The sequence below is a fragment of the Sycon ciliatum genome, chromosome 4 (assembly GCF_964019385.1).
Source record: "Sycon ciliatum chromosome 4, ocSycCili1.1, whole genome shotgun sequence".
NCBI lineage: Eukaryota > Metazoa > Porifera > Calcarea > Leucosolenida > Sycettidae > Sycon > Sycon ciliatum.
In genome coordinates, this window is record NC_088646.1 from 36,182,912 (window position 1) to 36,196,125 (window position 13,214).

General features: G+C 46.4%; 1 protein-coding gene and 1 long non-coding RNA gene across 3 annotated transcripts; one reads left to right on the forward strand and one right to left on the reverse strand.

Moving 5' to 3' along the window:
• Window positions 1-185: 185 nt before the first annotated feature.
• LOC135815946 (serine/threonine-protein kinase 4-like) lies at window positions 186-2,818 on the forward strand. The gene has a single exon (XM_065329302.1). The coding sequence runs from the start codon at window positions 319-321 to the stop codon at window positions 1,846-1,848; it is 1,530 nt and encodes a 509-aa protein (XP_065185374.1). The 5' UTR covers window positions 186-318; the 3' UTR covers window positions 1,849-2,818.
• Window positions 2,819-3,627: 809 nt separating this feature from the next.
• Window positions 3,628-10,283, reverse strand: LOC135815949 (uncharacterized). Of its 2 annotated transcripts, none has more exons than XR_010553336.1 (3): window positions 10,220-10,283; window positions 7,602-7,661; window positions 3,628-4,513 (listed from the first exon to the last, which is right to left on the reverse strand). It is a non-coding gene; the product is annotated as an uncharacterized LOC135815949 (long non-coding RNA). The 2 variants fall into 2 exon arrangements; XR_010553335.1 differs by lacking the exon at window positions 10,220-10,283 and adding an exon at window positions 9,274-9,343.
• Between the last annotated feature and the right edge of the window lie 2,931 nt (window positions 10,284-13,214).

Below are 13,214 nucleotides of genomic sequence, written 5' to 3' on the forward strand. Positions count from 1 at the left end.
TGTTACTGTTACATCCTGTTGAAATGTGGAAGGGTTTGAGGGTTTAGAGCGAGATTTCAAATCCGCCGGCGCGGTTTATCAGCTCTTGTATGTGAAGGGGTATGCGCAACGTCAAAATTCGATTGTTTTCAAGACGCAGAAAATGGCGTCTGGCAAAAGAAAGTTTTACCCACTCAAAGAAAACGGTAAGATCTTTGCAAAGCAAAGAGAAGAAGAGTTCAGGAATTGTGAGTTGTTGAGTAGAGAACTAGAAGGCTGAGGACAATGACATAGCACGACCGTAGGTTGTCTGTAGGACAAGGATAGGTTGCAGTGGCCATGGAGGCCACCGGCTTTGTAAAACTTAGCGATGAGAATCTCCAGAGGCAACCTGAGGAGGTCTTTGACCTCCTGGAGAAACTTGGTGAGGGCTCTTATGGAGCTGTCTACAAAGCCATGCACAAGGAATCAGGTGAGCTGATTGCCATCAAGAAAGTACCCGTTGACAGCGACTTGCAGGAAATTATTAAAGAGATTTCTATCATGCAGCAGTGTGACAGTCCATACGTAGTAAGGTATTATGGTAGCTACTTCAAGGACCAGGATTTATGGATTGTCATGGAGTACTGTGGAGCTGGATCAGTTTCTGACATCATGAAAGCGTGCAGGAAAACTCTGACTGAGCCAGAAACAGCTACTATTCTCCAGGCAACGCTGAAAGGTCTCGAGTATCTGCATTTCAAACGTAAGATTCACCGTGACATCAAAGCAGGCAATATCTTGCTCAATTCATCTGGCCACGCGAAACTGGCCGATTTCGGTGTTGCCGGTCAGCTGTCAGACACGATGGCTAAGCGGAACACTGTGATCGGTACACCGTTTTGGATGGCGCCGGAAGTGATCCAGGAGGTCGGCTATGATTGCAGAGCAGATATCTGGTCAGTAGGAATCACTGCCATTGAGATGGTCGAAGGCAAGCCACCGTACGCTGACATTCACCCTATGCGAGCAATATTCATGATACCCAGCAAGCCACCGCCAAAGTTCAAAGACGAGGACAGATGGACGCCCGGATTTCGTGATTTCCTGGAGCAGTGCGTCGTGAAGAACCCGGAGGAGCGTGCGACAGCCACATCTCTGCTCCAACATGATTTCATCAAGAATGCTAGTACGTCAAATTCATTGAAGACGATGATTGAGGAGGCAATGCATCTGATGAAAGAGGCACAAGAAGCTAGTGATGGTGAAGGTGACGGAGAGGATGATGACGACGACGACGATGAGAACACCGGTACCATGGTGATTTCCTCGAGTGTCCCGGATGTGTCTTCATCGGGTACCATGGTAACCAAGAGTAGCAGTGACGATGACATGTCGACGGGTACCATGGTGATGAACAGTGGCTCGATGGTCATCAAGCCGATGTCGGATACGGGTACCATGGTTCTAAACGGTGATGAGGATGACGGCAGTAGCTGTGGTACCATGGTTATGAACACGGACTCAATGGTCATAAACTCTGACTCTATGGTCATTACAGACACAATGAAGTGTGTATCAGACGGTACCACGCAGGTTAGTGGCGGCAATGACCGGAAAAAGGACTACCGGCCGTCGTTCATGGACCATTTTGACAACATGAGTGCCGAGGAGCAGCGGGAAATAGCACCCGTCAAGCAAGTGCCGACAACGTCGGACTTCGAAATGCTTGGCAAGCGCTCGTACTCGGAGCTAAAGGAACGTCTTGCTCAGCTGGATCCCGACATGGAGAGAGAAATTGAAGAGCTGCGGAGACGGTACCAATCAAAGCGGCAGCCTATCCTCGATGCCATGGACGCTAAGAGGAGAAGACAAGCTGAACAGAAGTAGGGAGAATGAAAGAGAGTGGCTGTAGAAGTAGCTGTCTTCTCTCTCCTTCCGATTCAGCGCCGCGTGGACTTGATTAGGCTCGGCAGCCACTCCGGTGAACTTCCCAATTTTTCTCTCCCTTTGCTTTGCTCTGCAGCGTTGGCGGTGACCTGGAGGGACTTCTAGCGGACCTTTTTACATACATAGAAAAGTAGTGCTGCTGTCGCTGCTGCTGCTACCACAGTTATCACAAACCATGAAAAATCGCCCCAGCCATACTACCATGCACCATCTTGTACAAAGTCGAACCACAAATCTGCCCTCATCAAATGAAAAAAACGTGCTTGATCCTGGCTACAATACTAATTATATTATAACTCCTCCGTTCCTCGGCAGCTGCCATGTGATTCATATGGCCGTTGCTGTCGCTGTCATCTCTTGGTCTGACCATGTTTGCTATCATTATCTACCCGGTATCTGTGTTTTTAACGTCTTTCTAACTTTAACTGGCAATGAGGCAAGAAATTGTATGCTCTATATCATCAATTTCTCCAGGAGACTGCCATTCTCCATTGCTTTATATCTTTTAATTTCCTTCCTTTGTGATTCTTGGCACCGACTATCCAAGTAAGTTGTGCGTCGCTTGTGCTTCACCAGCTCATTTCATCGTGGCAATTGTTGACCTTACGCTCGTCTTGTGTTTATTCTATTCTCAGATGTGGCACCGCTGCCGCTGAATCATTGCACACTTGAGGACTGCTGTTCTACTCCGCTTGTTACATTGTGCTGATCGGGAGTTCACCTATTACAAGCTGCGTCGAGTGTGTCTTTGCCCGGGCGAGTCGTGTGGCACGAGCTGGTGAGTTGTGCAAGTGTGTATGACTCATGTCTTTCTTGGCCCTGGCGTGCGTGTCCAGCTGTTTCTACTCTTACCATGCATGTGTCAATGCTGAAATACAAGTCTACCGCTGTGCTGCACAGCTACATGAAATTATAGTTACATGTACACGCCTGAGTGAAGGGGGGGGGGGGGGGGGGGGAGTACCCCCATGTGATAGTGCTCTGACCGTCACCTGCCCATGGCCCCATGGTGGTTTTAGTCATTTCGCAACACCTAACCGAACACGCACTGTACTGGCATATGTCAGGCCTGGCAGCAGTGGAGAAATTCCACCAGCTTGCTCACACTGCAGTGTAGCCACGTTGTATGCCATCAATCATCAGGTCATCAAAGGTCTGCAGAGCCCTAGGGAAAGCATCGTCCCACCTGGCCTGCTGGCTGCGGACCTGTATTTGGCCTATTGTGCACTGTATCCCTGCACAGTCAGTCCTAGCTGTTCTCTTCAAGAGGTCGGATGCCGTTAAGCTTTTACGGGGAAATCCACTATAACTGTACAACTGTGCACACCACGATACCAACTAGCTAGAGCTGTAGCAAGCGCTGCATGAAAAGGTCGTAAACTGTGTACAATCGTACTCAGGAAATGGAATGTAATAGAGCTGCTTGTATCTGCCAAATATGGGACAATTTGCCCCGCAGATTAGAAGGTGTCCAGCACTACGTGGTGTCCAGGGTGACTGCCATCTTTGTCAAACACATCAATTTGATGTGTACCTCCCTCTCCATTCTACACTACACAGTTGCCAGAGAGTCGTGTCAAATACCGCTATTTATTGACCGCCTGACTACACGTCACAAGACCAGTGTCCCCCCCCCCCCCCAGGCACACAACATCACCCGTATACCCATACCGATAATCAACGGTGCACATGTTTTGAATACAAGTCGCTGATGGTTTGCTGGGGCAGCTGGAATGACACGATGTAGTTGAACTGACCAGATAGAATGTATACATAACTATACGTGAACTAAGATAAAACACGTCAAAACTTCTATTGAAGGAATAGAACGAAACACGTCGCCATATTTATCATAAACTGAAAACTTGGACCCATCGATGGGCATAATTGTAAATTTCAGGGTAGACCAAAGCGCTAACGTGATTTTTCCAAAATAATAAATACTGTATGTAGTATTAACTGGTTTTGAGGGAAAGAGACAAACGGGAAAAGTCTGAAGAAAAAATTGACTGTCACCACCAGGACTCGAACCAGGGACCCTCGCTTGTATGTAGTGTCTTGTATAAAAGCATGATTGTTTCGAATACGAGCCTATTTTTTAAGATACACTGTCAGCACATAAGCCTGGTTTTGTGTTGACATACATAGAGATACGTGGTTTGAATACAAGCCTAGCACTGATATCGGCTTATACGGCCGTAAGCACCTGCTTTTATACGCGACATTACGGTATACTTGCATATGTCACACGTAATATAATTGCATATGTCACACGGCGTTATAATCAAATTCTGTATGTGACATGACGTAATCAAAATGGCACCTGTCACACAGCGTCATAATCGAATTGCACATGCCACACTTTGTCTTGATCGACAGGCAATACAACATGTAACAACATAAAGACGTAAGAACGGAGGAAATGAGTGATGTCAAGCAACAACAAGTTTGGGGCAGCGTGCACGACACGAGGCTGCAATCCTAGAGAGTTGTCGTTCAGACGTGCATGGCACGAGGATGCAACCCTAGAGTGTAGTTGTTCAGACTTGCATGACACAGAGCTGGAACCGTCCCCTGGAGTCATGCTTGTTGTTCAGGCTTCACTCTGCACAACACAGGAGCACGCACAGACACGGACAATAGCACACCCCGAGCACACCCTGGTCAATTAAAAACTCGTCTACTTGATCAGTGAGGTCTACACATCGACCTAACAATTGTACTCGGCCACAGCCAGTCACATACAGTTATACAGTTATACTCAATCACAGCTAGCCGGTCGCCTACAGCACTCCGGCATGGCCAGTCAAATATAGGCTACTGTATTGCAATCCTTCTATAGCCCGGCATCTCGGTAAGCAAAGTTAAGTTTATAATCTGTTGTTTGCCCAATGCTGTAGACAGCAAGCTGTTACGGCCATAAAGGCCTCATAACGGTACAGCTACGAGCTTTAAAGGGGAAGTTAAGGCAAACATTAATATTTCACCAGTTGTAGTCTTCGGGGTGCTGAGTCGAATGGTCTTGGTCCGAGAAAGCTGAGACGCTCCCTTCCTACTTGAATCCCAATCGAACTCGCGCACTTCCACCGAAACTGGGTGACTGCGCCCTACTAGATAGGGATTTGTATGCAAAAATGTCACTAAAAGCGCCATTTCGTTCTTATAAAAGCACGGATGAACGCGATTGGCTCATATGTTGTAGTCTTTTGGACGCTGAGTCGACTGGTTTTGGTCCGAAAAGGCTGCGATGCAGCGTTCCTCCTTTATTCCCAATCGAACATGGTTGAACAAGTGGTCACGTGCTCCTGCGTACACCAGTCACCTGGTCACCGTGCCTGCAGGGTACAACTTACTAGCCTGTTTGACCTTTTTTGGGTGCAGTCCTGTCACTCGAGTTGAACCTTGGTGTGAAAGTTGTCGCCTGCTGGCGTGGTGACCAGGTGATTTGGGCACCCAGGAGCACGTGACCACTTGTTCAACCATGTTCGATTGGGAATAAAGGAGGAACGCTGCATCGCAGCGTTTTCGGACCAAAACCAGTCGACTCAGCGTCCAAAAGACTACAACATATGGGCCAATCGCGGTCATCCGTGCTTTTATAAGAACGAAATGGCGCTTTTAGTGACATTTTGCATACAAATCCCTATCTAGTAGGGCGCAGTCACCCAGTTTCGGTGGAAGTGCGCGAGTTCGATTGGGATTCAAGTAGGAAGGGAGCGTCTCAGCTTTCTCGGACCAAGACCATTCGACTCAGCACCCCGAAGACTACAACTGGTGAAATTTTAATTTTTGCCTTAACTTCCCCTTTAAAGGCAAGCCAAGCAACCAGCCATGATGCAAAGGAAGCACCACAGAGCTCGTCGCTCTAGCGCCAGAGTGCTCTAACTACGAAAAGTAGCGGCTATGGGCAATGCAGCAGCACTAGAGCAGCCTACCGAGAGTGCTCAACAAGACGACTATCGAGGAGCGTAATGCTCGTGCAATAATCTGTTGCTTACAAACAACTCAGTGTAGTACACGACCAAGAGACGAAGCACACTGTGTTTGTCTCAGCAACTCAAAAGTACAGTGCGAAGAAATCCAACACCTCATGAATAAAGTAGCGCTGCGTTAGAGTGCACGGACCAGTGTGTGTGTGTGTGTGTGTGTGTGTGTGTGTGTAGTGCCATGGCTGCGTTAGAGTGCACAGACCTGCAGTGTGTGTGTAGTGCTAGGGCTGCGTTAGAGTGCACGGACCTGCAGTGTGTGTGATGCTTACAGTTAGGGGTGCGTAGCGCCCGGCAACGCTATTATATTCATGAGGTTGGATTGTAGTTAGTTGCAAAAGTAAGAATGGCATGAAGTGATTCAGACGGCTAGGTGGAGCAGAATTCAGACTGAACTGGATCAATGAGTAAAGACTTTGACTGAAAACAAGACTGAACTGAAGAGAAGTCATGGAAGAACTCTAAACTGAACTGTTGAAGACAGTACAAGACCAAAACTGAACTGGGAAGCTGAACGACAGGTGTAAGAAATTTTAAGTCCACCTACAGCTCCAGCTAACGAACCGTGTGAATGGCAGCAAAAGACAGTGGTAGTTCGTATCACTAGTCACATTGTCTGGAAAGAAGAATACAGATCCTACAATCATTATATAATGTAACAGGAGACCTAACGGTGACAGCAATGTATTGAGCAGCACATAGACATATTGTACAGGCAGAAAATTTCGTCGGTCAATAATTTCGTCCAACTCCAAAGAAAGGGAGTTTGTCCGGCTGTAAATTTCGTCCATGGATCACAAGAGTGCATTGAAAAGCTGGACAAATCGACATTCGTCCGGCATTTAATTTAGTCCAAAAGCTCCTTGGACGAAAAAGACGAAATTAAATTCCAGATGAATATTTCTGCTTATACAGTAGTGGTTTGTGTTGGGGGAAGTCTACTACAACAACTGCAGTGCTGCCAAACCGTCCGATTTTTCGGACAGTGTCCGGATTTTCAAGGCTCTTTCGAAAACCGGTCCGAAAAGGGAAACGTCCGAAAAGCAGCCAAAATGTCGGAGATCATTACTTTTCTATGCAGAAGTCCTGTACTTTCACTTTTCAGCGCAACTGAAGGCACAGATCACTGTACATTTGCTTCTAAAAAGGCTAGCGCTTGGCTGTGGAAGTGCAAAGTAACATGCCTGGATCAGGCTGGATGGCATGTACACTGACAGTCTGTACAGAGTCAGTGTGCGGCCACACTCATCATTACAAAATTCATGACAACTCTGGGGTTACCATGGCAACAAAGCGAATTTTCATGGTGTTTTAGGCGATATTTTGAATTCAGTGTAAAAAAATCGCACCATGTGGCCAGCCTTGGCGGTGAAGGGTGTCCGATTTTGGGCGAAAATTATTTGGCAGCACTGCAACTGATTCCTGGCAAAAACCATGCTGCCTTTACAACCCTGTACACATCCCACTTGACAGAGCATATTGCAAGTCAATTTCAGTGCCAGAGTCTTCAAGCAGTGGTGGGAAGTAATGGAAGCAAACTGCATCGGCAACAATTACATTTTATCACCAGTGTCACGGTGAGTAAAAAGAGGTACCTATTTGAGGTCAGCACACTTCCACATCAAGCCTTCAAGTCTGTAAAGTATGAAGTAAATGGAGGCTTTTTAGCAGTCACGTTCCCTAATAAAAAAATCATATTCAACACACCTCAAGAATTCCGCCCGACTGGATGCCGTTAGCAAAGCTGATACTGCTGTCGGTGTGACTCTGCAGCAGGGTTCAAAGTAACACAAAACAAGAGAGCCCGGCTCAGGACCCTCCTCTATGCTTGATATTTGCCTACATGTACACTTCTACCTCGTTTATCCGGGTGATCCGGGACCAGGCACTGTCCGTAACTTCGAAATATCCGTAACTCCGAATCACATACATTTTGATGGGGAAATGCCATAGATATGGCATATGACGTCACTATTTCCTCAAAAAGTGCCGAAAGAGTAGTAATATTTCCACTGAAACTCGCCCATAGGGTGCCCGGTAGACGACGGGGTCCGGATAACCGAGGTATGAGTGTACCATAAAGTACCTTTGACCCTCCTCCCCCTCCTCCATGCAGTGTCGCTTCCCAGCTGGTTTTCGGCAGGAGGTGGGAATTAGATCAAGTCGTTCAAGTGCAGTACGATGTACAACAAAGCAAAAGATCTGACCACTGGAATGCTGGATTGTGCACATTTTCATCCTGCACTCGCACGTATTGTGTACAGCAGTACACTGACCGACGGTACTGACGTTCAACATCATATTTCATTGTATACGCCGACGTCGCTTCACAGCGAGAATTTCGACAGGGGGCGGATCAACGGTACTTTACGGTACGCCCAATGCTGTAGACAGCAAGCTGTTTCGGCCAGGCCTCATCAGTACAGCTACGAGCTTTAAATAGGCCGAGCTACCAGCCATGGTGCAAACGAGGCACCACAGACATTAAGGTAGCTCATCGCTCTAGCGCCAGAGTGCTCAAACTACGAAAAGTAGCGGGCAATGCGTATTGCAGCAGCACTAGAGAAGCCTACCGAGAGTGCTCAACAAGACGAATGTCGAGGAGCATAATACCAAGAGTACATGACCGAGAGTGTGCAACTCCTATCTTGAGCTGCGATGGGTTCACCCACGGCGGAATTTTTTTATTGCGTCATTCTTTGGCTGAAGTATGATGAAGTGGGTATGCTTTCCCGCGCTGGTTTTGTAGATACGGTGAGAGTGCGTCAGGTTCAAGACACATCGATCTAGCGTCCGTTGTTCTGCTTCGACTACCGTAGCTGTAATGAACAAATTATTTTGTACTTTGATCTCTGGCTACGCATGACGGCATCAGTGAGCCAAACCGCCGCCAAAGACTGATGTCATAAAAAAATTCCGCCATGGGCTGGGGGATCGTTGAGTTGCACACTCTTGGTTATGTACTCTTGATAATACCCATTACGGTACATGTATTTCATCAATATGGAGTTGTATGGAAAACTCCTTGTTATCAAAAAGTATCATGGGTGAACGTCCGCATGTGAGCCTGGCCCTTTGGGCCCTGTCACGTGACCTGTGAATATACACGGTACACAAATCGATGCGGAATTTAGCGCTGTGGACCCTGGCCGTTAGCACCAGATGCTACTATTCGTAACGTCTTCTTCGAAATTAATCAAACTAATAAATTAGTAATAATGCATCAAAGTGTGGGGGTGGGGTGGGGGAGTATGTACATGTACTCATGATACCACATTGTGTACATGTGTATATCAATAAATGATCCCACTACTGTATGTATACATTGTGTGATTGCCTGCCAAAAAGTTCAGTGAATATTGCAAGACATGAGCCTTACCAGAGTTTTGTGATTGTTAAATGTAGTCATGCCAATTGACCTGGCCTTTTGGCTGCAGCATGCAAAAAACAATAGCAAGACAAAATGATGATATCGGTAAGTTGCATGCCTGGCCCTACTGATAGCCTGTGCAAGCGGTTAGTGGTAAAATACCTGGTATTTCACCACTCCCCGCCTTTACAGACAAAGTCAGGTCCGGTAAAAGCAGAGAGTGGTGTCTGTCAGGAATGGCAGACATCTGTCCTTCAGGAGGGCAGAATTTCGCCCTCTCTGAAGGACTGTTGCACGTGAAAGACATAGTTTGAGGCATTTCAGCTTTCACCAGGCTGTTTCTAGACAAGGCCATTGTTCATCAAATGACACCATATGCCAGGCTAACTTACAAAACCGATACAACGTTGTACATAGATAGATAGAGGTAGATAGAGGTCACTAACTGTAGCACTAGTCCGCGGCCCTACCATAGCTAATGGCGAGACGTCAATTGTCATGCGTACCATACTATTATCCTGATCTGGTCACGCTTTACACCTAGCCTTCTTCACTGTAACTTACATTACTACCTGGTGTTCACATCCAATCTTTGGCTCATGCAACATTCAAAAATGTTTTCCGCATCCAGAATGCAGAACCATCCCCCTATGGAAATTCACTGACAATCTCGATTTGTGAAACACAAGAACAAAATGCGCGAGCAGAATGGCAAAGCAGTTGCGTTTTCGCGACTCAGAGTTCCAGATATTCCGGTACTCGAGAGTCATCAGATGAGAGTTTTTTTATCAGATTCCGATGATCGGGAAAGCGGTAAAACTCTGAGTGCCCACCGGTTCTCCTATTCCACTGCAACAAACCGGCTCTCTTGTTTGGCAGCGAAGACAACACACACCACATGCAAACAGGCTAGATATGGCTATGTACCGGCGGTACAAACTAGGCAAGTACTAACCGTCTGCCAAGGACCAGTGCGATCACGATAATGACAACCACGGTACCTCCACCGATAACACAAGCAGCGATCACACCTTGTTGATATGCAGCAACACATACACTGTACATACACTGTACATACACTGTACATACACTGTACATACACTGTACACACACTGTACATACACTGTACATACACTGTACATACACTGTACATACACTGTACATACACTGTACATACACTGTACATACACTGTACATACACTGTACATACACTGTACATACCAGGGGCGTCGGAAGGAGTTTGACATTGGTGCGGCGAAAGTGAGAGAGGGGGGTCCGGGGGTTGTCCCCCGGGAAAAAATTTGAAAATTGGGCCTAAAAGGCCATATTTTAACGCTACAGAATAATATGAGAAATAAGAATATGCATGCTGATGATAGTCGATGTAAAACATGGTACCTATGGCATGTTCTCCATTTCTTTCCTTGGCGCTGATAGGTGGAATTCTCTGCCTGTCTCGTGTCGTCAGGTTGAGCATCTATCCGTTTTTGTTTCGCTCTGTAAAGAGCACTTAGGGTTCCCTGTAACAAGACGGCAACGTCTGTAGGGCCTTCCCTATCAAAATAATAAATTCTACTACTACTACTACTACCTGTACAAGTCAAGTGTCGACAAGCCATCAACAAGGTTGAAATGTAAAAAAAAAAAAAAAAACTTCGAAAATTATTGGTGCGGCTTTGGCCGCACCTGCCGCACCGGTTCCGACGCCCCTGCATACACTGTACATACACTGTACATACACTGTACATACACTGTACATACACTGTACATACACTGTACATACACTGTACATACAAAACACCAAAAGCCGATGTTACATCATCGTGTAAACTTTACATTTGAGCTCTCCGATTTCGCTCAAAATTTGCAAGCAGATTTCCTTTGGGTCTACAATAACCCTGGTAATGTTTTTTTTGTCCAAAACTCATGGACATCCTAACAGGGATACACACACCTCAAAAAGGGGCCTCCTAACGAAAGAACTTGGGACTCAAAACGACCGCTGCCAACGTTACACACCTGGTGAAACTAAGAACACCCCAATGGCCATGGTCCACTGGCACTGACTCCACTGAGCCAGCATTGCCTCACCGTAGTTGTGTTCACAAAGCCATGCCTGCATCCGGGGAGGCAAATCCCTTTTTTCTTTGAGTGTTGCCTGGAATATACTTCCTGAAGATATTCGTTCACTCTCTACAACAGCGAAATTTAGTATTGCTGTTCGTCGGTATCATTCGCAATCTATGTTTTCTTTGAAAGGTATTCCTGACTTTTGTGTCTAGGCTAACCACATCTATGATAGTTTCAATAGTTTGTGTATATGTCAGTTATAGTAGTCCGCAATGCTGCTTTTCTAATTCTCATTATGATTAGCATGCAATGTACTACCCGAAGTACTGAATTTACTTCTTCTGTACTCTATATTCTAATGTATCTTCTACCTCTTCTCCCTTACGAACATACTTTCTCATTTTCCATACTTACTTAGGAGACTCCCTTCGATAGGCATCTATTTGCCTCTGGAGGATCTGTGAAATAAAAATCAATCAAAATCAATCAAAATACCCGGTCATCACTATGGCTCCAAATGTCACTATTAAAATTGTAAAATTTAAAACAGTTGCATCACGAAAATTGCCCACCCTCAAGCAGCCCAGCGGCAATGAGTTCCAACTGCTCTTCACTCAACCATGTACAGTGAAACCTGTCTAAGGCGACCCCTCAAGGGACGAGAAAAAGTGGTCGCCGTGACCAGTTGGTCTTCTTCTCCAGGTTCAGTGGGTCACGTGACCATGTCCACATGTGATACGTCATTTTGATCAGTGCACACACCGATGCTACTCTAGCACGACTCATGTGCCTGGGGTCTTCAGACCTGTCAAGTGTCGACATGTCGTGCATGCACCATGGACAACACACAACTTCCTGCAGTACTGATGTGTAGATCTACCATGCATGGTGCACCATGCAAAGCGTACATTTACATTCTACATGTACTAGCACTGTGCAACGCGGTCGCGGGTGGGTGGTCGTTGGTCGCGTTGAGCGAGTTGTCGTCTTATCCGAGCTGTTTTGAATGTGAATGCGTCCGTGACAAGGAAAAGTGGTCGCCATGGTCAAGTGGTCGCCATACTAGTATCCGAGTGGTCGTCAATACAGGTTTTACTGTACTGCAAGCCTGCGGACCATCTCCACTACCACCCAGAAATTGAATAACCTTCCCCCAATTCCCCCCAAAGAACTGCGACTGCGTTTCGGGCTTCACTCCTCTGCTACTGATACTTTGCGTTCATTTGGACAACATGGAAGAAAATTCTTTTCTTTTCCACAACCGCCAACACGAACAGCCAGCACTACAAAACATAGGCGGCGAACGAACTGCTAGTGTCAGACCAAGAGTACATGCTTCAAGCGAATGTTTATGTATTCTTCCTTCTTTTTTTAGAACTTGCTGGCTTTGAAGCTCCATTGCAGCCTCGTCATCTTTTCACTAAACCTCGAAATGTGTGTGTTGCTGGTTGGAGATTTAGTGGATATTCTTGGTTTGATGTGCTTTTGTTTTCATGGTGCTGATTTTCTTCACAAAGCATGACTGAAACACGTAGATCTGCACTGGTTGTACTGTATCGTAGATACCTAGTGCATTCTGTAATGTTGCACATGCGGTCATTGGCCCTCGTAACATAGTCTTCCTGGAACCATGACCAGTGCTGACATGGTGGTGCTTGGGCAACCACACCTCCATGGTTGCATACTGCCAGCTCCTTCGCCCAGTTACACTGTGGTGCCAACCAACAATTGCCGTGTCTGTGTGGGTCGTGTATGCCTCCGCGTACGGAGCATGCGTTAAAGGCAAGCTTGCATTGAAAATTGTAGGGTGCACACGTGTCATGCTTAAGTGCATAGTTGAAACATTAAAAAGAACATGCCTGAAACATGTACCACTTACC

Excerpts from the sequence above, each read along its gene's own strand:
- LOC135815946 (XM_065329302.1), top strand. The coding sequence starts at position 319 with ATGGAGGCCACCGGCTTTGTAAAACTTAGCGATGAGAATCTCCAGAGG.